The following is a 24,219-nucleotide window of genomic DNA, read 5'->3' on the forward strand; positions in this document are numbered from 1 at the left end:
CTGCAGAAGACATTTCTGTGCTAAAGTTCAGAAGGACCAAAAACACAGCGGAAGGAAGAGAAACAGCACTGAAATATCCGTGTCGTTTAAAAATCGCATTTGTAGAATGGCGGGGAACCGAGACAAAGCGTCCGACCAGATGAAAATGTGGAAGGAGAAAAGGGGAGCCCAGGTAATACCCAGGGCGCTGTAAACACACTGCATGGAGGGAAGAGCTTGGGGCGCCAGAAAGATAGGTTTGACCTTAAAGCGGGTGTAGGCCAGCGATAACATGCGAGAAACTCGATGATGAAATGGAGAGAAAGGGTGACTAAATGTGACATTGTAAATTAAATGGTGGTTAAGCATTCTGTTTTGATAATCTTTACAAACACAAGTTTAACGTGACTGGAATTATTCACTTGCGGTGTACGGCAAATACATTACATTGTTATAGATCTTCTTGGTAAAGTGCTGAATCGACCGGTTTTCTGTTTTGATTGTGCTGACCTATTGACGAATGCACTGCTCCTGGTCACTCTCATTAGCGATATTTCTTACTGCTTTCTTACTCGATAGGGGGTGTTCATTTAAAAACACATTCGGAGCCATTTATCTTCGAGGGATTTCATCTGCATTTTAATGTCATTCCTGTTCATATGTGCAATTTGTTGTTGTCGAATTTTCTGGTGAAGCATTATCTTTGTAGCTCAGACTGAAGTGCAGTGCACAGGGCACCCTCACTATCAGCACTGAGCCATTAATACACATTATATAATATTTGAACTGATAACAGAAATGAAATATCAGGGTCATGTAGTTAATATACTGTAAAGCATGCATTTAATAGTGTAGTTAGGCCTGTTTATTCGTAACCCTTCATAACCAACCAGAATGCTCCTATCTTGAAACAAACTTGACCAGGGCTGGTCATTGCAGGAATTCACAACAGGGTTAAACACGTCAGTTTAAAATAAATACATACTTTTACCTGACAGCTGTATGTTAAATGAACCGAACCGTTCCCAACACAGCTCGTGTCTAATGTGCTGTAATTGAAAACTTTAGAGCCTTATAGAACCGTGTTGTATAACCCCAATTTAGTACTATGTAATATTTGTCATGTTTGTCGTGCAGTAAGTACTGCTGGGAATTGCAGCAATGACCAGCACTGGTCAAGCTTGTTTGAGACAATAATTCTGCTATGCAGGGTTAAGAACGAATCTATAGTTTTACTGTAAACTTCCAAAGTAATTTATTGTGAGGTGGCAAAGTGTAAACTGAAATAGCTCTGGATTTGTATTCACAGCAGTACCTGGGGATGTTGCTGACTTTCCTGTTACCTACTTGGTACTGGCTTCCAAGTTTGCTGTGTTTTTTTTTTTTTATTTGCTTTTTTTTTGTGGTTCTGTCTCCGATGATGCTATGCTGGCTGTCTTTCTGCTTGGAGCAAAATAAAAATAAAAAAAAAATTCCTTGTTGAAGCACAGTGTTGAAGTATGCCCTCCTTGAAGCAGAGTGTAGAAGTGTGTGGTGTTGCAGTATGCAGTACATCTCCAGAAGCACGTTGCTTTCAGAGCCTGGTTTGCTGACTCAGGGGTTTCAGAAAGACTTGATTTTGAACTTTGCCCAGCAGTCCACACTGTTGTATAAGAAGCATATCTATCCAGGGCAAAGGGAACAGGAGCTGGCTGTTTTGTGCAGTTAATGCAGTCTACAGGAAAGCTGTTCCAAGATCACCCTGATTTATTATTTATTTTCCATAATGCAGTCTACAGGAAAGCTGTTTCAAGATCACCCTGATTATTATATATTTTTCATAATGCAGTCTAAAGGAAAGCTGTTCCAAGATCACCCTGATTATTATATATTTTTCACTTACAATGTATCAATGTCCAATATATGCACATACTGTTCCTTGTAAACAAGTACATCCTCTATAGTCATGAATTAACTGTCCAATCATTTTGCCTGCCCATTTCTCTGCAGCTGGCACACAAAAGAAAATGCTTTTACTAAACAGGCATGCGCTAGACCCAGTGAGTTTGATGGGGTGCCTGCCCTGTGTTTTCCAGAGAGCGGACACGATGAGCACCGGTGCAGGCGTGCCCGTGGGGGACAAGCTGAACTCGCTGACGGCCGGCCCGCGGGGCCCCCTGCTGGTCCAGGACGTGGTGTTCACTGATGAGATGGCTCATTTTGACCGGGAGCGCATCCCAGAGAGAGTGGTGCACGCTAAGGGGGCAGGTGGGTACAGTGCAGGCAGGTTCTAGTTCTCCTGAATTCTGAGCTAAACACGCATTTCTAAAAGGGTTTAGAGTATTAATAATCTGGAACAAAAAAACATCCCCTATCAAAAACACAAGCCAAGTTTCAAGAAACCATTGGGGAAACCTTGGCCAGCACCAAGCAAATAGGCACAACTGTAAAAGCAGTGGGGGCTAAGGGCTAAGGTTGCCCCACTTGTTTCCACTAACTGCTTGTGTTTTTAATGGCAAAAGCATTTGAATGCAAAGTTATAATTAGACAATTTTCATAGCATTCAAAGTATCAAGATGTGATAAATTATATATATATATATATATATATATATATATATATATATATATATATATATATATATGTATGTGTGTGTGTGTAAATTATACATATTCATATATGCACATTAGTTGTGTGCAAAAGTATGTATGTTCAATGAGTGTTATTCATATCAACACATTTTTTTCACATCTAAAATGTGTTACGTAAATAAAATACATTTACATTATTTTATTTTTTTTTTAAAGTTTGCAGTATATACTCTGTGTGGGAATCAAACCCTAGACATGCTTCGAATGCAGCTTGCTGTGCAGATGCCCTAGCATTCACGGCTGCATGCAGATCTTTGCCTAGCCATGTTATATAATCTTTTTTTTTTTTTTTAGTTCAGTAAAAACGTTTTATGTTGTATGAAGAGATAAGACAGTTAAAATAGTAAATGTGAATTTATTGATAAGAAACGCAAGTTGCAAATTACAGGTGGAACCCTAGTTAGACAGCTGTTAAGACGTGATACTGTATTATCGCTTATTTAATTTAAAATGTTATGTTTGTTGTTGTTTTGGGGGACATATCTACACAAATGTATAAGCATAAAACTGTGGGACCAACAGCACTTATGGAATACATCCTGCTGTTTTGAGAATAGTATTGAAACTTTTTTTCAGTACTGTATTCAGTTTGTAGTCTTTTTTTATGTTTAAAAAAAAAAAAATTTGAAAGCAACAAACTGATATGTATGTGCATACAAATAAACACACCGTGCTTCTCTTGTCTGAATCAGTTTTACGTTTAAAGTATATAATGCTTCAGTACCGCTGTCAGATGTGCTTTGCAGAGTGGGGCTATCAGAAAAGTACTCATTTTTAAATAACCCTTTAGAGTGCAGTATATGTAGTATTGCTGTTTTTGTAAGCATCTGAACACTCATTAATACAAACCATTGCTGTATTCTGCAGCTGTTCGGATGAACAGGCTTCTGCTGTATGTTATTCTTAATTCATTCTGTTCTGGCACATTTTGGGGGGGCTCGAGCGCTAATATTGTAATGTTTTCATGTTTAGGAAGTAGTATTCAGGGAGATTGTGTTGAATTCTCAAAATTATTTGAAACTACAGAGAATTCCTGACAAACTGAACAGACAACAACTCCTGCAACAAAGCAATTGTCCGGGTCGTTCCACTATATTTTTTAATTTGAAAGTAAAAAAATATGTATATATGAAGCATGACGGCTTATATGTACAAACATCTTCACTAATATACAATTGAACAAGAACCGTTGAGTATTTATTTTCTTTTCATGTTTATATCTGATAGTGAAAAAGAAATAAATGTATCAAGATGAAAGAAAGAAATGTCTATGTATTCATTTATTTCAATATTTATTTGTTTTACTTTTACCAAATATATAGGCTGTCCTTCAGAATTGGCTAATTCTTAGAAATAAACGTTCCCTTTTGTCCAGTAGGGACCACAAATAGCGTTACTAAAAAAAAAAAAAAAAGTGTTTGTTTATATATATATATATATATATATATATATATATATATATATACACACACACACACACACACACACACACACACACACACACACACACACACACACACACACACACGGTCAAAAATTTGAGTAGACCTGCTTGAGACCAGGTTTTTCATGATTATGCTTTTAACTGTATAAACCTGTCTATAAACACTTAATATTTCATTATATGATACGTGTACTTCTTTAAGCTGATAATCATAAGTGAATTGCATTCAAAAATTTAATTTTTAAATGAAAATGTAAATGTTGTCAATTTCAATGAAATGGTCACCCAAAGCAAGGGGATTTCAGTCTGAAGCCCAAGTCAGTTAAAAGTCTGAAATGTGTATAACACGGTGTTAGAACACTGGGTCTAAGTATAAAAGTGTTTTGTTAGATGTTCTCTGAGTTAACTAGCATGTTACCTGATTAACCTTTTGGCACCAATTGTTGTTAACAGATGAGGGTCCATGATTACTATAAATATAGGTAGCATAGGCACAAGTTTGCCATTCCTGAATGTAAGGGAGCAAAAAAATGGCAAAATACGCTCAGTTAAGCAAAGAAAAAAGATAAGTCTGTAATTACTTTAAGAAGTGAAGGTCAATCTTTAAGACAAATCGCAAGAACTTTGCAAGTGTCTGTAACTGCTGTGGCCAAGATCATCAAACGATTTGAAGAAACTGGCACTCATGAGGACCGAACAAGGTCAGGCAGGCTAAGGGTGACCTTAGAATCGGAGAACAAGTTCATTCGAGTCACAAGTCTGTAAAACCGGTGATTAACTGCCCTTGAAATAAAAGCTCAGCTAAATGCTACTAGAAGTACAGATGTTTCAACATCAACTGTTCAGAGGAGATTGCGTGAAGCTGGCCTAACTGGAAGAATTGCTGGAAAGAAACCATTGTTAAGAGTTCAGAATAGGAGGAAGAGACTTGCCTGGGCCAAAAAACACAGAAACTGGACGTTTGAGGAGTGGAAGTCGTTCTTATGGACCGACGAGTCCAAATTTGAAATATTTGAGTCCAACCGCCGAGTATTTGTAAGACGCAGAGAGGGTGAGCGCATGAGTTCTGCATGTGTGGTTCCCACTGTCAGGCAAGGAGGTGGCAGTGTTATGGTCTAGGGTTGCTTTGCTGGTGACAAGAGTTGGTGATCTTTACCAAGTCCATGGCAAGCTCAACCAGCACGGCTATCATAGCATACTTCAGAGGCATGCCATTCCGTCAGGATTACGGCTAGTTGAGCAGTCCTTAATTCTTCAGGAAGATAATCATCCCATCATATCAGACTTTGGGGGAAGGGACTGTAAATGTAGCAATAATCAGCAGTACTGTGCATATCAACACAATACCTGGAGCAATGAACAGCAGACAAAAAAAGATAATTGCGATCGCCCTCCTCTACTGGAAAAAGAAAAAAAATAAGATTGCTGTGAGTCCATGACATCGCCAAGAAAAGAAAAAGTTATGACAAATATCATCAGCTGATACAGGAGCGCCGGTTTGATGAAGGCAGATTTCAGACCTACTTGATGTTGTATAATACAGCTCTGGAAAATCAGAAATCAGAACCACAAGCTTTTCCTCCACTGTACTTTTTTTTTTTTTTTCCTCGCAAAGGAGCCTCCTGCTTTCCCCTGATTGGTTGCTGGTAGCTAACGGCGCGGTGCGGTGAAAGTTGTAAATATTTGATCTCCTGCATGCCGATCTGCAGTGCCGCTTCCCGTCACCGCCTTTATTGAAAACAATTGTTTTTCTGCGCAGCACCCGGTGTGAACGGCCCTAAATTGTGTAGTGCTGAAGGGGCGTTCACACCGGACGCGGTGCGGTAGTAACAATTGTTTTCAATGAAGGCGGTCTTGCCTTCATCAAACCGGAGCTCCTGTATCAGCCAATGATATTCAACGCAACTTTTTCTTTTCTGGGCGATGTCATGGACCCACAGCGATCTTACTTTTTTTTTCTTTCTCCGGTAGAGCAGGGCGATCGCAATTATCTTTTATTGTTTGCTGTTCATTGTTCCAAGTATTGTGTTGTAAATGCACAGTACCACTGATCTTATTGTTGCTGCGTTTACAGTCCCCCGTCCCCCCCAAAAGTTTGATATGATGGGATGATAGTAGTTGTATTTTTTAATAATGTGTATAATGCTCAATAATATCAATGCATAATGATTCATTTAACTCACACTCTCTTTGCCTATACCCAGCAAACCAGACAAAACTCAGAGAAAATATCTCAATTTTTAAAAGTCTTTTGTCTCTTTTAAATATTTAACAATTTTTTTGTAAAAGCACATTTTGTTTGTAACAAAACATTTGCCTATAAAACCCATTAACAACCCCTCCCCCTAATGATTGTGTGTGTGTGTGTGTGGGGGGGGGGGGGGGGGGGGTAAAATTAGGTTTTATAATATATATATATAATATAGATACACACACAGTACTGTGCAAAAGTTTTAGGCTGGTGTGAAAAAAATGCTGTAAAGTAAGAATGCTTTCAAAAATAGATATGCTAATAGATTATGTTTATCAAAGAAATGCAAAGTGAGTGAACAGAAGAAAAATCTAAATCAAATCTATATTTGGTGTGACCACCCTTTGCCTTCAAAACAGAATCAATTCTTTTAGGTAGACTTGCACAAAGTCTGGGATTTTGTAGGCATATAGTCAGGTGTATGATTAAACAATTATACCAAACAGGTGCTAATGATCATCAATTCAATATGTAGGTTGAAACGCAATCGTTAACTGAAACAGAAACAGCTGTGTAGGAAGAATAAAACTGGGTGAGGAACAACCAAACTCAGCTAACAAGGTGAAATTTCAAGGCAGACAGGGGTTTCCAAATGTGCTGTCCAAGCTCTTTTGAAGAAGCACAAAGAAACGGGCAACGTTGAAGACTGTAGACGCAGTGGTCGGCCAAGGAAACTTACTGCAGCAGATGAAAGACACATCATGCTAACTTCCCTTCGCAATCGGAAGATGTCAGGCACATGCCATCAGCTCAGAATTGGCAGAAAACAGTGGTACCCTGGTACACCCACCTACTCTCCGGAGAAGTCTGGTCAGAACTGGCCTTCATGGAAGACTTGCGGCCAAAAAGCAATACCTCCGACGTGGAAACGCGTCCGGTGTGAACAGCCCTTGACAGTCAACACAACACGCTTGCTAACTGAGGGTTATAGGGTAAAATCCCACGTACACCATACCATTTTTTATTTATTTATTTATATAAAGAAAGATATTTATGCAGGCAAATGTTATATTTTAAAACAGAAATAAATCATTTAATATAAAGTTGTTTTTTTGTTTTAGTTTTAAGTTTTTAAAATGTCAATAAATCGTTTAATATAAATGATAGACGTCAAAATAAATGTGTTTCCTAGTACATTTCCATGTTGACAAAAGTTAATTGTCAGTTAAACTGGGCTGCCCTGTAATCTACATATGCGTAAATAAAAGTGCCTGGGGTCTGTAAAAAAAAGATGTTTTTTTAAAAGGACATTTTTACCTTACTTTGGTGACTTATTTCTTATACTGCATGGCAGGTATTTACTTTTTTTTCTACATTTCACCTAGGAGTGTTGGGAACTACAAATTTAGTGCTTCTGGCTGATTTACTTTTGCTGTGCCAATACCCTGAAAACACATAAACTATCCTTGCTGTATAGTTAGTCACTGGCAGTTCTCGCACTTCGCTAATAACTTGGCGCGAGGATCTACCGTTCCTCTCAATTATGTTATCCACGTTTCACTCGTTATTTAGTTTTCAATACTGATCTCTGGTTTATTGCCACATGCCTCACTTTTCCAACTCAACATACCTATTCAAGGACAGAGACTATGGCACTGTACGTCATGTGTAATCGCATCCTTCTAGCCTGTGCCAGGGTGCCCCTGTAGTGTTGAAAAGACTGTATTGAAACTGAACATTACTCTCCCCGACTGGGGACGAAGTCCCCTACGAAGAGGATCGAGTGGATGCTGTTGTACGGATGTTGCAGTTCACATTTTTCCATATATGTGGATAACAATTGCCATGAAAATTGCCATGAAACTTGGTGTTAACTAGGGCTGTGTTCAAAGGTTTGAAGTTCTTTTTTTCTCTGTTAACAGAAACCATTTGACAATGTGTGAATACTAAAATGCCTCCTAACTCATCATGTTTCTACCATCAGCCAAAGCCTTTCTCATATATATAATATATTGTAGCGTGCACGGGGGAAGGCAGCAGCAGGGCTGGTAAGTGACGTAATCGCATACAAGGACATAAGCCCGATATACGCTCCTTGCGCCCGCCCTCTGCCTGTGTGTGGATTGCCTCGCCCTGTATATATAAGATGCATGGAGCAATATTACTGAACTACGTGTCTCATTTTGTTGCTGTTGAAAGATGGCATGTCTGTGAGTCCAGTCAAGCTGACAGTCTGTAATTGGCTCTCGGCAGTTGCAGGTAACTTGCAAGATTGGTTGCATTCGTCAATGCAAAGTATGGATTGGCTGGTTTTAGTGAATACTAAATTAATTTGGACCAATTGTGTCTGTTTAGTATTTACTGTCCAATAGATGTGAATTACACTTAAAAGATACAAAAAAATCAAAAAGTACTTATAGCGGTTGTATTGCTTTAGTAAAACATGTACTGAATACTTTGTGTACAATGCATTGTAAGAGAAGGGCTGTGGTAGTATAAATATGAAACACTAACACTGTTACTTTTTTTTTTTTCCAAAAACTGAGCACCGTCCGCCCCTCCAGCTCGTGTTATCCACAGGCAGAACTTTCATTTCTAACATTGGATAGCATAAGCTGTATTGAAAGAAATGTCTCAAAACCCATCTGCTGTTTGGGATTTTTTTTTTTTTTGTTCAATGTCCCTGTGACCAAAAATGAGTTGAGTGCAAACTGCAAGTAGTAGTACTATTAAAGTAGGAAAATGTAACTGATAACCTGCTAGGAAGGGTGGCTCTTAAATAAAGCTTTGTTTTGCCTGAGTCAGCTGTAGTTATTTTAATTGGCAGCAGTAAGGTGCTGCTGCAGTGCAAGCTTACTATATTAGCAAGCACCGTCAACTATGTGTACATAAACGTGTACTTTTTCAAATTTAAATGATAAAAACACGATTACTGTTACATATAGCATTTTTAAACTATATGTGAATGTTTTATTCCATTTATAAGGAGTACCTGTAAGAGAATAGGATTTTCAATCAAATATAAAGTAGTAGCTATGGTGATGTCACCAGTAAATTATGCGAGTTAGTACCATTGCTGGTTCAGAAAAGTGTTCCAAACCTTTGAAGGTCAAAATGTACCCTTTTATTATTATTCTGTACTGCTGATATATGAACAAGTCATACCTTTTTCACCACAGTCAAAGCTCCAGTTTACAGCCAGGGGAGGGATGTGTGTTTCTGACATGCTCGTTTACTGCACTGGTAGTAATTTGTCAAGCATTGAGGAGAGCAGGCTAAATGTTTCCTCTTGCACAGGCCAGGAGGCTCCAGTAGTGGAGTGAAGGAGTGGTGGAGTGATCTTTCTGTCTCGTCTGCAGGAGCGTTTGGATACTTGGAGGTGACCCATGACATCACCAAGTACACCAAGGCCAAGATATTCGAGCACATTGGCAAGAGGACACCCGCCGCAGTGAGGTTCTCCACCGTGGGTAAGGAGAGCACAGTCACAGCTTTAGTAACGTGCTTGCAGCTAACAGAATACTTGCACAGTTGTTACCGGACATGCACGTCTGTTCACAATAGAAGTCTCAAATGCAGAATTTCAGGGTTTTTTTTTTATTATTATTTAAAACTTCAGGTACTTTATTAAATAAAATAGTTCTCAGGTTGCTTTCCGGGACGGGAAATGTGTTACACTCTCACTTACTTTTCACCTCCACAGTTTAGGGTCAAGCATCTTTTTGACAGCAAATCATGTAATGACCGTGTTTTTAAACCAAAACTGTTTTTAAAACTACGTATCTGAGACCTACATGTTGAATTGATGTACATAAATTTTTTTGTTAGCAAAAATCATTTTAAGACTTGGTTTTATTAAGCTGTGTGAGGCATAGGGTTTATATTGCTCAATTTAATATCCATCCCTAGCTTGTATTGAGAATGTCAGGGCTCTTTTTCCAGTGCCAACACTTCTTTCTCAGTTTAACACAGTGTCAGTGTTAGTTATTTTGTGTGTTGATTTGCTGTCTTTCACAAGTAGCTTCTTACAACATCTGAAAAACATGTTGTAAGAAGCAAGATCTAGAGCATGGTTTTCAACTGTTTTTATTTAACTGTACTGTTTCTGTCTGGAGGTTTCAGCTCAAGAACACCTTTACAATTTTCACTCTACTGAATGGCATCACATTTGCAGTAAAAGGCAGAATAAACTTAATTACAAAACTAAATAAAAACCTTATATGTAAAAATAACAACTGACATTTGAAAGGTCCCCTTGTACCGGACAGAGAAGTGTTTCCGATCTTTGATGCAACTGGTGTCTTTTTTTTGTTGAAGACGTTTTAAAGAAATTCTGCCACTTTATGAAGTGTTCAGTCATTTACCAGACGGATGCAAACTAAACGGGCTGCCAGGTGCTTAATGCAGTGTAACAGCAGGTAGTTCATCAATAAGGCAAATGTTTACTGTATTTTATACATGATAAATATGTATATTTACACTGTTCATTCAGAAATGGAAATTTTCCCGGGGAACTACATATTACACAACAATGGGCACATTTCACAAAAATTGGGAAATCTCTGATAACGGTGAAAAAATATAAACTTACAATCAAACTTTTTATTAAAGCCAACATAAAACTGACCCAGAGACTCTAATTTTCCGTGGACTTCTGTTTTCTTCCTTCATTTTTCTCTCCATAGGCAGAATTGCCAGACGCCAGCTTCCCCCACCCTAATATCAGAGTCGAAATCTATACTATCCTTTGAGCTGCTAAACAAAAATTTTATATTTATGCACAGTGGTTTAGAGATGATATATAATACCGTTTAAAAATAAATTCTAGTTAGTTGTCCTGCGTAAGCCCCGTGACCCTTAGAAATACCACCTGGTCTGAGAACCACTTACACTATTTTGGTGAAACTTGGTTAGGACATTCCTTCGTCCACATAGTTCTAGAATCTAAGGGTATAAACACTGGGTCCATCACTGCTCTTCCTGGTTCTAGTAGCTGGTGGATCTCAGAACTTTCAAGTTGGCTCTTCAAGGATCCCAGTGATTCAGCAACAACAACATGGCTAGTGGTGAAGGCAGGTGATCATGATACTGAGCTTTCATTGTATATTTAGAGCAATGCGTGTGTTCATGAAAGTGCCCCATGATGTTAGGAAACCCCTAACTTGGCACTTTGTTGTTTTTGTGTTGGCGTGTCTGATTCCTGTGTGTTCCCACAGCTGGAGAGGTTGGCTCTGCAGACACTGTGCGGGATCCTCGCGGCTTTGCAGTGAAGTTCTACACAGAAGAAGGAAACTGGGACCTCACTGGGAACAACACCCCCATCTTCTTCATCCGGGACCCCTTACTGGTGAGCAACATGTTTGGCATGTTCCTCAAGCTGTACACAGGGAACAATGATCCGCGCCGCTGCTGCTCATGAACCCCTGGCAGATGGTCAGACGTACCGGTGCCACACTTCACATTGCATAGATCTGGAGAACCGCTTATCCAGTTGTCATGAAACTTGGTGTTAACATTAACATTTATTTAATTTACTGAGAACTCTGGGGGGCGTATGTCTGTCCCTTTGACTATCTGTCTGCATATCACATACAGATGGATGCTAGGTTTTTGCATATACTGTCTGCAGAAGCACAATGTGACACAGCTGAGAGAAAAGATCTGGTGACCATGTCAGTTTCTCAGCACACAGTACAATAGTCGCTCAGTAACAAGTGCAAACAAGCGATTGATCTAAATTTATAGTTTTTATACTAAATTTATGTTTATTTTTTAGGAAAATAAAATATTTTTAGGGACCCCAACTGTTGTTGATTCCAATGTAGGCACTTCACATAAGGACTAGCAAGTTTACATTAGGACTCTTAAGTTTTACCACAATATCGTTGGTTTTTAACCCTGAATACATCACAGATTAATAAAGTATAAATTCCATGAAGTGGCCTCTGAAAATTGTCTCGGTCTCTGACCTACGTGTTAATCAAACAAACTTGTGTATATAGTGCTGCAGTGAACATGTGGTTTGTTTGCTTTTCACTGTGGTACACTGTTTACTGATCTCATGGATTCACAGAGTTTTAGCGATTGGATTGAGGATCAAAGGGCGCCCACTGACCTACAGTTCTCCTGAGCTGTTGTGGGGAAACTGCTTCCAGAAACCAGACTTGGTTAGCTCTTAGTTGTGTGAACATTAACCATGCTGTTTATCTGACTGTATTAATGGGACAGGCTACATGCTTTGACTTTGGGTTTTATAGTTGTTACACAGTAATATTCTATGACTTGGTAATGAAGTTCCATTGCAGTTGCTGTCCAATGAACATTAACTTTTTCAGTGCCACATTGTTTTAACCTCTGACCCCCACTGATAACACAAAATGCTCGCTGTCTGTGTCTTGACAGTGATTCTCTCAGTTCCATACCAGGTGGTTACACTGGCATGTTGTTTTAACCTCTGTATATTTCAATCGTGTAGCTCTTTTTCACATTTCATATTACTTCATGTCCACATACCTCTTCATGTATGCTACCGATGATGCTTTTTTCTTCACAAAAACTCTCATTTCTAGTTCAAACATAATGTAAAAGACGTGTCTCCCTTTTTAAAATGTATTTAAATGTTTGCGTTTTTGTGTATGATGCTTACATTTTCAGCGTGGGCAAAGTAGCACAACTTAAATGAGTGTGGAGCAGTGCCCCAATTAAATGTGTCCCCCCCTGCCTGCTGTAGTTGTCTCACTGTGTCATGTTTCTCCACAGTTCCCTTCCTTTATCCACTCTCAGAAGAGGAACCCGCAGACCCACCTGAAGGACCCAGACATGGTGTGGGATTTCTGGAGCCTGCGGCCTGAGTCCCTGCATCAGGTATTGTCATGCTCCATTCAGTTCCCTGCTAACAAGGAAACAGTGGAGGCACCCATAGGTACGTGACACTACTGCAAGTCTAATGAAACTTTCAAAAGGACGTCCTGAACACAGGTTATTGGGAGTACACTTCTTGCATGCATTGCACCTTGTATTTTTACGTTTTTTTTTTTTTTTAACTGCTTATGCAATTGTGTTTCTTTAAGTTTGCAGTATTTCGGTTATTATTGCAAGTATCACCCCAAAAAATAGGTCGTTTTTAAAAGTGCTTTAACCCATGTTAATCTACTCCTCAACTCTATTGCCAGCAATACATGTTATATGAAATAACTTTTTATTCATTTTTTAAATGTATTTATATATTACATATACATGGTGTATGAGATTTAAGCTTTTACACTTCGAAAATATATAAAATTGCATTATATCTTACCAATATATTATAATATAATAATATTCTATGCCATTGCTTTAACTGGGAGAAAAATATGTATGTATTTCACACCATTTTCTTGTAAGTTTGAATTTGACCCTTGATTTTGAACACACTGTTCTCAGATACAGAGTAGCACTATAGTTTGTTTCTCCTCTCCACATGCAGGTCACCTTCCTGTTCAGCGACCGTGGAATTCCAGATGGACACCGACACATGAATGGCTACGGTTCCCACACCTTCAAGCTGGTCAATAAGGCTGGGGAGGCCGTCTACTGCAAATTCCACTTCAAGGTATACACATGGGGGGCATTCTAGGTATTGGATGGGTAAGAAATGTATGAATTTGCTGTGTGAAATCAGCAGAAGTTGTACAAGGGCATCTGTTTGAATTCCCTAATGCCAACAAAGTTGAACTGTTAGGGGTCCCTGAGTTGCTCACTTGGTAAGGGCATGGGTGGGTGGTGCAAGGGTGAGTCATAAGCTGTCGGTCCTTGATAGGAATTCCAGAGGGAGCGCCACATTGGCTGTGGTGCTCTTGTGGGTTAAGGAAGCAAAACCGTGTGGAACTGTTGCTCCTCATACAGCCGACCTTATTCCCTCCAGAGGCTGGCAACTCGCCGACATCAGCTTTCTATTTCCTGGGTGTAAAGAGGCAATTGGCTTGGGATTGGAAGATGTCCACTGACCTTCTGTTTTCCTCAGCTGCTGTTGGGAATTGCTGCAGTGAAGGAACTTAACTTTACATTCTAAATTTGGGTAAAAAAAGAATACAAATAAGTTACTTCGATTTCATTCATGTGAGTTGTTTGTGTGCTTTGCATCAGAATAAGACCCCAGTTTGAATTATCGTTGAATGCAGCACTGATGTGTTGGTTTCAGACTGACCAGGGCATTAAGAACATCCCGGTGGATGAGGCCAGCCGCCTGTCCTCCACAAACCCTGACTACGGCATCCAGGACCTGTACAACGCCATCGCCAACGGCAATAACCCCTCCTGGAGCTTCTTCATCCAGGTCATGACCTTCGAGCAGGCAGAGAAGTTCCGCTGGAACCCCTTCGACCTGACCAAGGTACAGACACTGGAGCAGCACTGCTACTGGCTGTCTACTGGTATACTTATGACAGGGGACCCATTTCTGAGTTTGCTGTATAAGTGATTCTGTCAGTATGATAAGGGTGCCCAGTCAATAAAACTGGTAAAGTTAAGATGTTTGTAATCTGGTACTTTCAATCTGTCATGTACTATATGTTGTGATGACATCTCAAAGAAGAAATTGAATTTCATTTATACATGATGAATTGTGACAACCGTAATATTTACAAGAATTGTGACTTGTATTGAGGGCAGAATACAAAGGTGATCTCCCAGCACCAACATCAGGAATATGTGCAGTCATGGATTTAGAAGTTTCAAACTGTTGCTCTGTCTGTCTCCTGTACGTCCCCCTCTCTTTCAATTCCCCATATGCTGCATGCTACTTTTCCTTGTTTCTTTTTTGTTTAATGTGAAATTGACAGAGGGTTTAGTCCTACACTTTCTGAATGTATTATAGTTTTTTTAATGAGAGTTGACTGTGCATCATTATAGTGCTTGTGTCACCAGGAACATGATGATACCGATGCTGAGCAGCACCCTTTCCCTTCATGTTTTCAGACTTTGCCCTGCTGTGGTAACATCCCCGTCTCTCTGTTGTCTGGACTCTAAAACCTCTCCTGGTTGCTCCCTCAGGTTTGGTCTCATAAAGATTTCCCTCTGATCCCAGTGGGGAAACTCGTGCTGAACCGAAACCCTGTAAACTATTTTGCAGAAGTGGAGCAGCTGGCATTCGACCCCAGCAACATGCCCCCTGGCATTGAGCCCAGCCCTGACAAGATGCTGCAGGTAAGTGATGCAGCCTTGCCTTGACGACCGTTTCACTCATTCATGGCGATGTGAATCCCTGTACTCACCGATCAGAGCGTGTAGTATGGAATGTAAACAGACATATACAAGAGAGATGCAGTTCTGACAGAATTGTGGAGTGCTGGCATATCCGATGGCCTGAACCACACAAGTTTAAACTATTTGTTATATTTTGTAATCTTGGTCCAAAATCCTTTTAGGTGCTTTTTAGAGTGGAGAGTTGGAATGACTCTGCCTCTCTGTAAAGAGGATTGGTTAATTTGGCTGGTATTTATTTCATGCATTACTTCAGGACACTGCTTAAATGACAGCAAATTAATCTGTCAAGAGGTGTTAAAACCCAATGTTACCCTTAACCTTGTACAGGGAGGCACAGCTACTGTTTCCATTCTAATTTCCCTTTGGAGCAAACTTTGCCCCAATATAACTTGGCTGCTTTTGCAGATATCACATCTTTATAGGGCTTATCATCTTATTCTATCGTGGATGTTTTTGTACATGTGGAATATTTATGGACAGATAGAATTGTAAGGTTCAATTTTGTTCTTAAAAATAATAAGTCAGTCATCTTCAGGTAACTTCAATCAAAAGAGTTTATTCAGGAATAAAGTAAAACTGGAGCAAAGCAAATCAAGTGTGATTAGCATTCCCTCGAAGTCTAAATTGCATGCATTTTTTGCAGTAATTGGAAACTTCGCACTCAATTTACTAACTTTCACAAGTTATTATGATAAATAGCAACCTCAATCGAAACTCCAGCCCCTAGAGGTAAACCTATTATTTTGAGACCATTCTTACAAAGCATTAACATAAACATATTTCTGTCTATCTTGCAGCTGATTGATTTCCCTCTGTGAAAATGCACGTCACATTTGTGCAGCGCTCGCTCGGGCACCAGCGAATCTACTGGTACAGGGTGGGCGAAGCAGGCGTCTGATGATTCTCTCGTGCTGCTCATGAACTTTATAGTTTTGGTAACTCGTCGTATAGTTGAATACTAAAATCAGTGAAGCACAATCTTCCTGCATTATTTAGAAGTAGAAATGCTCTGGTAAACAAATAAAAAATCACAATATTCACACTTTTTTTGCTTTTGAAAAAACTGCCATTTCAGAAATCATCTCAGTTGTTTTAAAACTGGTAAAAATGTAATCACCACATTGGTCGGAAATACACATTTAAGTGTATAGTAATTTTTCATTTTTTTGCGAGTTTATTCATCATGTGAATTCACTCCATGTCTCTGCTGAAACTCAATATGGCGGCTGCACCAACAAAGAAAAAAAAAAGCAGCGTTTCAGTAAGACAGAGCTAAAATCTATAAGATGGTGTGACAGTATTCTTAGTTTTGCTGTAGTTCATGTGATCATGCACGAGTCAATACCATTAAATATCATAATGCCAGTCGTAAACACGTAGAGAATAAATAATCAAATAAGACGGCAACAATGGCAAAGCACTGCATTCTTCTGTGCTGAAAAACTAAGGCCTAAGGTACTGCGCTGAAGTAAGTAAGCTAAATTAATTGCGTAATTCATTATTGTTTAGTTTATTTCTTTCCAAGCTACCTGCCTTTAATGAAGCTGTAATTAGCCATTTAAACCAGGGCCGTTTCTTAATTGAATTATATTTTCTGACGACGAAGAAATGAGATCAAAACTATTTTTCTAGCTATACAGTCCTTAAAGGAAATTGATCACTTTACTGTGTAAAGGATGTAGTCACCACACTATATATCGTTGGTTTCATAAAGACATTCTGTCTGGAGACTCCACTCTTTTTAAATCTTGCAAATAACCCTGCAGAATAAAGAAAGAAATCATTGAGAGGATTCATTATGCATTTACATTAAAAGGGGCGCTATTTAAATTACAATCGGGTAATATAGCAGTGAACTTGTTTTAGAGCAATGAGTCAGTTAACATACGCCTTTAGCAGTATTTCATATTTTATCCTGGTTATTATTATAATGCCAGTAAAACGCTAAACTTAAATTTGTGGAGTACTGTACATAGGATTACTCTCCATGACATTGCTGGACTGTTACTAAACTGTTTCATATTTTTAACTGTTATTGTGAATGCTAACAATAAGTTGAACAGGTCTTTTCAAACACCTTTATTTGTAGACTGAACTACTGTGTTAGTGGAAGACTGATTAACTGCTGTGTTAGTGGAAGAAAAGTATGATTCTCACAACTGCTGGACATTTGGTTTTCTGAATTGCTGTAATATAATTCTGAGGTTTTCCTGCTTATTTTAATGCCAGCAGTGAGCCAAGTGATGACTATAAACATTATAAACTCTTCCTTGTCAAACAGCCTCAGACAGGTTTGGTAGCGCACTCGTCAAAAACTTCCAGTTACATCTTCTAATTAAAGAAAGTGATCCACTCCGTATTTCATTTCACATATTCATGTCTTAATTATTAAAACATTGCTGCAAAAAATAAAGCGTGTTTTGACGCCAACTGTGTCTTCACCTGTGTCAAAACATGTCATTTCCTTCTGGATAGCACCTCAATTTGAAGAATTTGAATAAAATTAGCTGTGCACGAATTACTTTATATATGGCAAACTAAGAACAATATTAATTTTGATCATGCATGTTCCTATTTTGCTTATTTATATTGTAAAGAATTCGCTGTCGTTCACCAGGTTAAAGACGTTGTGTTGTGTAAAATAGTTGAACAAAACCAAACAAAAGCCGTACTTAAAATGAAACACGCCAGAGCGTGGTTTTATTCGAAAACAAAACAAACAGAATACAAACAAAACCTATCCCGTTCTTGGGTCCTAAACTAAACACATGTATTTTATTTTCTCTTTAAACTAACCAGGGGCAGGCTAATTCTGCTTACCCTCAAAAACAAAGTCTCCTTTCACTTTTGGAGTTCTCCGTTCGCTCACCGTACCGTCTCTTCGCTCTCGGTCTCTCCTCTCTCTCAACTCCTACTATCCCCCACGCCAAAATACACACACCCTTTTAAACATCATTAATTAGTTTCCTAATTAGTCTATTGAATTAACCTGGAGTTTGTCTTGACTCCAGTAACCTCTACTGGGTCCTAATGCCACCAGTATGGTTTCGGCTAAACAAAAGTGTGTATTCCAAACCAGACTTAATTACTTCTAGTTTCCCTTATTTAAGACACAGTTATCATTTACCAGCTTATTAATTAACCCATCTTTAGTTTTACCTTTAGGCAGATGGAGTGTACATTCCTTACAGCCACGGCCTCCCAGCTGACCAGTATTGTTCCGGAATGTACACGCCATCACAATATATGTGCAGCAGTATATGGATATGTGATGCATATATGTAAAAATAAAACGGTTACATTGCATATATTTATAATATAGTGAAAGTTTGTGGTGTTTCTGTTTGGGTGTCAATGCTTCAGTTTAGTTTACTACTGTTAAACTTTAAGCCATTCACTTAAACATCTGAACTAAGCTCAGATAAGGCCCTGAATCCACCCAGTTTGCTAGGGACTTGCTTTGTTACATGAACAGTTTGTTTTAGCACACTCTTTATTGCTTTCTTGTTTTGGTAACATGGAGTTCAAGAACAGTTTCTGAATGTTAGTTTTACTGTGTAGTTTGGTCCCTAGATTGTGCTTCTTTAAGTGTCTGAACTGTAGAAAGTACAGATTTGTTAGGTGCAGGTAGAGCCCTCTTCATATGTATACAGGACTAGTGGTGGTTTTTCAAATCGTAATTTTTTCCTGATTTTCCAGGGACGTTTGTTCTCATACCCAGACACTCACAGACACCGCCTAGGAGCCAATTACCTGCAGATCCCTGTGAACTGCCCCTACAAGGCTCGAGTAGCAAACTACCAGAGAGACGGGCCCATGTGCATGTTTGATAACCAGGGTAAGAGCTTGACTGTGGCTTATTGGGACGGAATTAATTTCTGACGAAGGCTTTAAAATACATATTGGCAATGTTCTTTGTTTGTTTGCTTATTTTTTAATTCATTGTTTTGTGTAGGTTTTTAAATGCAGTTCCATTATAAATAGATGGTACCTGTTTAGTTCTATGCCATTGAAGTGAACCTGAGCTAATTTAGTAGGGCACGCTACATTGTAAACACCACACCTTCCCTGATTTTGCAGCTGTCTTCACCAAGCTTTATACACTAGCCTCTCTAGACATTTTGGATTGCATTTGGCTACAATTCGAAAAATCTCTTTTTTTTTTCCTACTCCTGTGCGATTATGAGAACCCTCTGTGTGTGCACTGGTTTAAATTCAAGTCAGTGCGGCTCTGCAGGAATTCCTAATGATTCCTGAAAATATTGGCACATTACATTTACAAAGCAAAACTGTACAATAAACCTTTTAACATTGCACCTTGCCAAGGATCCCAACGTGTACATATCCATTGAAATAAGAGCTGTGCATCCTGAACAACTGGAAGCATACTAACCATTCCTTATAATTCTCTTGTATTGTGTTCTCCTGTTCCAGGCGGAGCCCCCAATTACTACCCCAACAGCTTCAGCGCCCCGGATTCACAGCCGCAGTTCCTGGAGACCAAGTTCAGGGTGTCTGCTGACGTGGCTCGCTTTAACAGCTCAGACGATGACAATGTGACCCAGGTAACCAGAAGCCATTCTTTCATTAAGCATTAATGTATCAGCTGCCACACATACTACTGTTAATATCTCTAACCAAATTTAATTTGTTGTGGAAACTCCTTGTGAAAAATCTAACGACACCCTTCACTTTAACCTGTGACCTAAGATGGATGCCATATTGGGGTCATGTGACCTGTTTCGATTATAGATAATGAATAGCTAACGCTTTTGGCACACAGCTGTGTTGTGTGATTCTGCCCATCAAAGTAACTGTCTACCTGCTGTTCCTCCACACAGGTGCGCACTTTCTACACACAGGTTTTAAACGAAGAAGAGCGTCAGCGTCTGTGTGAGAACATCGCCGGCCACCTCAAGGGGGCTCAGCTTTTTATCCAGAAACGTGCAGTAAGTGAACACGAATGCATTCAAACATTAAACAGGATGTGGATTCAGGAGTCAGGCTGGTGTAATGACAGTGGTTCTGTTCTGGAATTATTTTTTTCTGGAGACTGACATTAGTGTTACAGAACACCCTGCAGTCTTTACAAGATACACATTATGCTGCCTTTATTGTTTGCCGTGTTGTCCATATCGCAGTGTTATGTTTTTAAACATTTTGCCGACTCCTCTTGAAATATTTTAATGTCACATCATGGGTCACAAATCAACTGGCTAACACATTTCTGAACGTTTACTTGGGAGGGTTTGCCAGTAGAAAGAGAATTTCTCTTCTAAAGATCACAGTGTATCCACATCATGCTCCCTCCTGCAGTAATGCTGGTTTTGTGTTGCAACAATAAAACATTCAATTAGAGCATTGATGACAGGGGGAGCATCAACTTAGTAAGCTTCCTCCGGGCAGACGTTCTTGAGAGTTGAAAAAAAGTAAATTTCCTAATATACCTATGATGTGTGAATAAAATGTGGAAACTATCAGGAATATGAACTGATCCCTATATATATATATATATATATATATATATATATATATATATATATATATATATATATATATATATATATATATATATATATATATATATATAGGGCTGCTATATGGGATTCTTGCAACACTGCAGGGGGTTCTGGAACACTTTAATGCAGTGTGTCTTTAGTTTTTGTTCCTGTATACAGTTGGTTAACACTCATCATTCATTCACATTGTTTTAACAGAATACAGGAAAGTGTCTCATGATTTTATAAAAATGTAAAAGCAATGCATAAAATGTTCCATTCTGTATAAACCAGATTGAGAAAAGAGTTGTATTTTTCCATCTGCTGTTGGTACAGGTGTAAGAGTTTTTTTTTTTATTTATTTATTTTTTGAGGGGGGGGATGTCTGGCATTTTGGGGTACCTGGGGAGGTAAAATAAAATTAAAATTCTAAAACTGAGCATAACCAAATTCACCATGTTACAAAAAATCATCAAATTTCACAAAGTTTGCACATCGAGCTACAAACAATATATAGTAACTGCCAGACAATTCTGCTGCTGTTGTTTTATTTGTGTGGTCTAAAATCAGGCACAGATCTTTGGTTGTTGTTATCAGCAACAGTACATTAGAATTGTACAGACCTGTTATATTAGTGCTGTACGGTTGCAGATTGGATTGTAGAGAACAGATGAAAGTGGCATGCTGGTTTCATGGGACATTTTTTTTTCTGCATTGTCTGCTCTTTGTTTGAAAGTGGGCTGGGTAGCAGCAGTTGGCTTATAGAGAAACTGGGTTGTATGTTTCAGGTGAAGAACTTCATGGATGTTCATCCAGACTATGGGACACGCATCCAGGCCCTGCTGGACAAATACAACACACAGGCTGGGGAGGTAATGAACACAGAGCTCTATTTAAACACTAGCAAATACAACACACAGGCTGAGGAGGTAATGAACACCAGCAAGTACAACACACAGGCTGAGGAGGTAATGAACACAGAGCTGTATTTAAACACCAGCAAATACAACACACAGGCTAGGGAGGTAATGAACACAGAGCTCTATATAAGCACTAGCAAATACAACACACAGGCTAGGGAAGTAATGAACACAGAGCTCTATTTAAACACCAGGAAATACAACGCACAGGCTGAGGGGTGGGGGGTGGTAATGAACAATGAACACCGACAAATACAACACGCAGGCTGGAGGGGTAATGAACACCAACAAGTACATCACACAGGCTGGGGAGGTAATGTATACAGAGCTCCATTTAAACTTCAGTCCCTTAATTTTCTCTCAGATTCACTAGGAGAAACCCTGCACAACATGTACCCTAACACTAAAATCCACTTAATGTAAAGTATTACCTCCTAAAACTGAGGTCATAAATTTGGTGATATGGTTAAATTGTTTAATCTTGATTTATTTAATGGACAGATCTGTAATTGTATTATCAGTGCAAATCGACTTTCTGACAGTCATCAAAGCTATAAAGGAACAATGCCACTCCAGCCAAGATGTTTTGTACCCTCTAACTGTAGACAGCTGATTCATCTGTACAGACATGCTTAAGTGCTGTGTACTTAGACTGGGCATCACCGGTATTTATTTAATTATGTATTTTGCCATTGTGTATTTCATTCTCCAAACCTTAGTACACTAGCATTATGAAGCAGAAAGCGTATAGCGCAGTGACTGAACTATGGCTCCCTATTACAACTTAGTATACAGGGAGCACTGCATTCATTTATCTAAGGGTACTGGCATTGCTGTGTTATGAGGGTAATAACTGAAATCTTGAGTCAGTAAAGGCCAAGCGGTCAAGTGCATTATTTGAACAGTAACATCCTTCTCTTCTCTTTAAAACTTTTTACCGTTGCTTATGTATATACTGCTACCCGAAATAATAATTGTAGTTCATGAAGAGGTAACTTTTGACAAGGGTTCAAGGGTACCGCCAAAGTATTTTAATTGGTAAATGGTTTTAGAACGGTATCATTAATTAGGGTTGTCTTTGACATTATTGAGTTATAACAGAACAGCAACCTTCATAGGAAACCATGGGATATAAGTGTCTGGTTGCTGTGTAGGACAGTCCGAATACAAAAGCTTCAGAACACTGTAAAGGCAGTCCTAATTCAAATACTTCAGATCATTGTAAGGGTAGTCCTAATTCAAATGGTTCAGATCATTCTAAGTTCTTGTGTTTTCTCCAGAATGTGATCCGGACCTACGCACCCAATGATGCGTCCCTGACTGCACGTGAATCCAAGATGTGAGCGAGATGCCTTCGTCCTGTTCCCTTGCTACCGTGGGACAAAAAAACAATAATTAACGCTGTTAATTGTGGAAACTCCACTACTAACTCTTGCCTTGGTATTGATGTAAGCTACACAGCCAGCATAGTATTAGACAGAGATTTAATAAATTCCATAAAGGACTGTGCTGTTCTGTAGCAGACATGTTTTGAATCTTTGTTCTTTTGAGTTTCATTAATTCGCTAGAACAGACCTCTGGTACCATCTGTGGAGCGAGTGTTTTGCACTATAGCTTTTCAAATAGCAGGCAAAGATGACCAGCTCCAGCCTAATTCATTTGCCTGCTGTGGGATATACAACGCTTGTTTTTTCAACCACGCACAGCACTGATACTGTCCAAAAGGCCCAATGTGTCTAAAGCAAACTGAATCACTTGTTAGCCTGGAACTGTGATTGTAACTCTGCCTATATCACTTCAGGGATCCTAGGTGTTTGTTTACTAAAATGGGAAGAAAAATCTGCATTAGCTTTTTGAATTTTTTCGGTGTGTCTGAATAGCATGTTGAACCCATTCACAAGGGTTTTAATCAAAACTAAACTGAATCACTTGTTTTACTTTCAAATGTATGGATTAAAGCTGGCTGTGTTTTTTGAGAACTGAGCTATGTTGCTTAAAGCAAAATAAATAACAATGTAGCTGCATTTTGATGAAACTCTGCTTGTACGTTTCTTACAATAAGCTAAAATAAACAAATATACAGTAACGTGAATGTAGTCTATGGTACTTCATCCATATATTGCATATTTACAATAAAAAAAAAAAAATGAAAATAGGTAATTCTATAAAAACATTGAATACTCTGGGATGATCAGAAAAGCAGCTCGCCCTGTTCTGTTCTTTGTTATTGTAAAAGCGAAGCAAAGTACTGTATGTTAAACAGACAGCCCCATCTTGCATTAAAACACATAAATGTATCTACCAAATGCAAAAT

The 24,219-nt window shown here is 38.8% G+C and overlaps 1 protein-coding gene across 2 annotated transcripts; it reads left to right on the forward strand.

The window, feature by feature from the left end:
• Nucleotides 1-23,991, forward strand: LOC121329912 (catalase-like). 2 transcript variants are annotated; one of them, XM_041275932.1, is made up of 13 exons: nucleotides 1-172; nucleotides 2,055-2,226; nucleotides 9,604-9,714; nucleotides 11,461-11,591; nucleotides 13,004-13,108; nucleotides 13,710-13,835; nucleotides 14,424-14,615; nucleotides 15,275-15,427; nucleotides 19,187-19,325; nucleotides 19,922-20,052; nucleotides 20,329-20,436; nucleotides 21,774-21,914; nucleotides 22,011-22,343. In XM_041275932.1, the coding sequence occupies exons 1-13, from the start codon at nucleotides 107-109 to the stop codon at nucleotides 22,326-22,328; spliced, it is 1,893 nt and encodes a 630-aa protein (XP_041131866.1). In that variant the 5' UTR covers nucleotides 1-106; the 3' UTR covers nucleotides 22,329-22,343. The 2 variants fall into 2 exon arrangements, with proteins under 2 accessions (XP_041131866.1, XP_041131867.1); XM_041275933.1 differs by lacking the exon at nucleotides 22,011-22,343 and adding an exon at nucleotides 23,186-23,991 and having other exon boundaries at nucleotides 7-172; nucleotides 21,774-21,857.
• Nucleotides 23,992-24,219: the final 228 nt, after the last annotated feature.

The sequence above is a fragment of the Polyodon spathula genome, chromosome 17 (assembly GCF_017654505.1).
Source record: "Polyodon spathula isolate WHYD16114869_AA chromosome 17, ASM1765450v1, whole genome shotgun sequence".
Classification (NCBI taxonomy): Eukaryota; Metazoa; Chordata; class Actinopteri; order Acipenseriformes; family Polyodontidae; genus Polyodon; species Polyodon spathula.

Excerpts from the sequence above, each read along its gene's own strand:
- LOC121329912 (XM_041275932.1), top strand. The coding sequence starts at position 107 with ATGGCGGGGAACCGAGACAAAGCGTCCGACCAGATGAAAATGTGGAAG. Across the intron at positions 14,616-15,274 it reads ACCCCTTCGACCTGACCAAG|GTTTGGTCTCATAAAGATTT; the intron begins GTACAGACACTG and ends TTGCTCCCTCAG. Across the intron at positions 19,326-19,921 it reads GTGCATGTTTGATAACCAGG|GCGGAGCCCCCAATTACTAC; the intron begins GTAAGAGCTTGA and ends CTCCTGTTCCAG.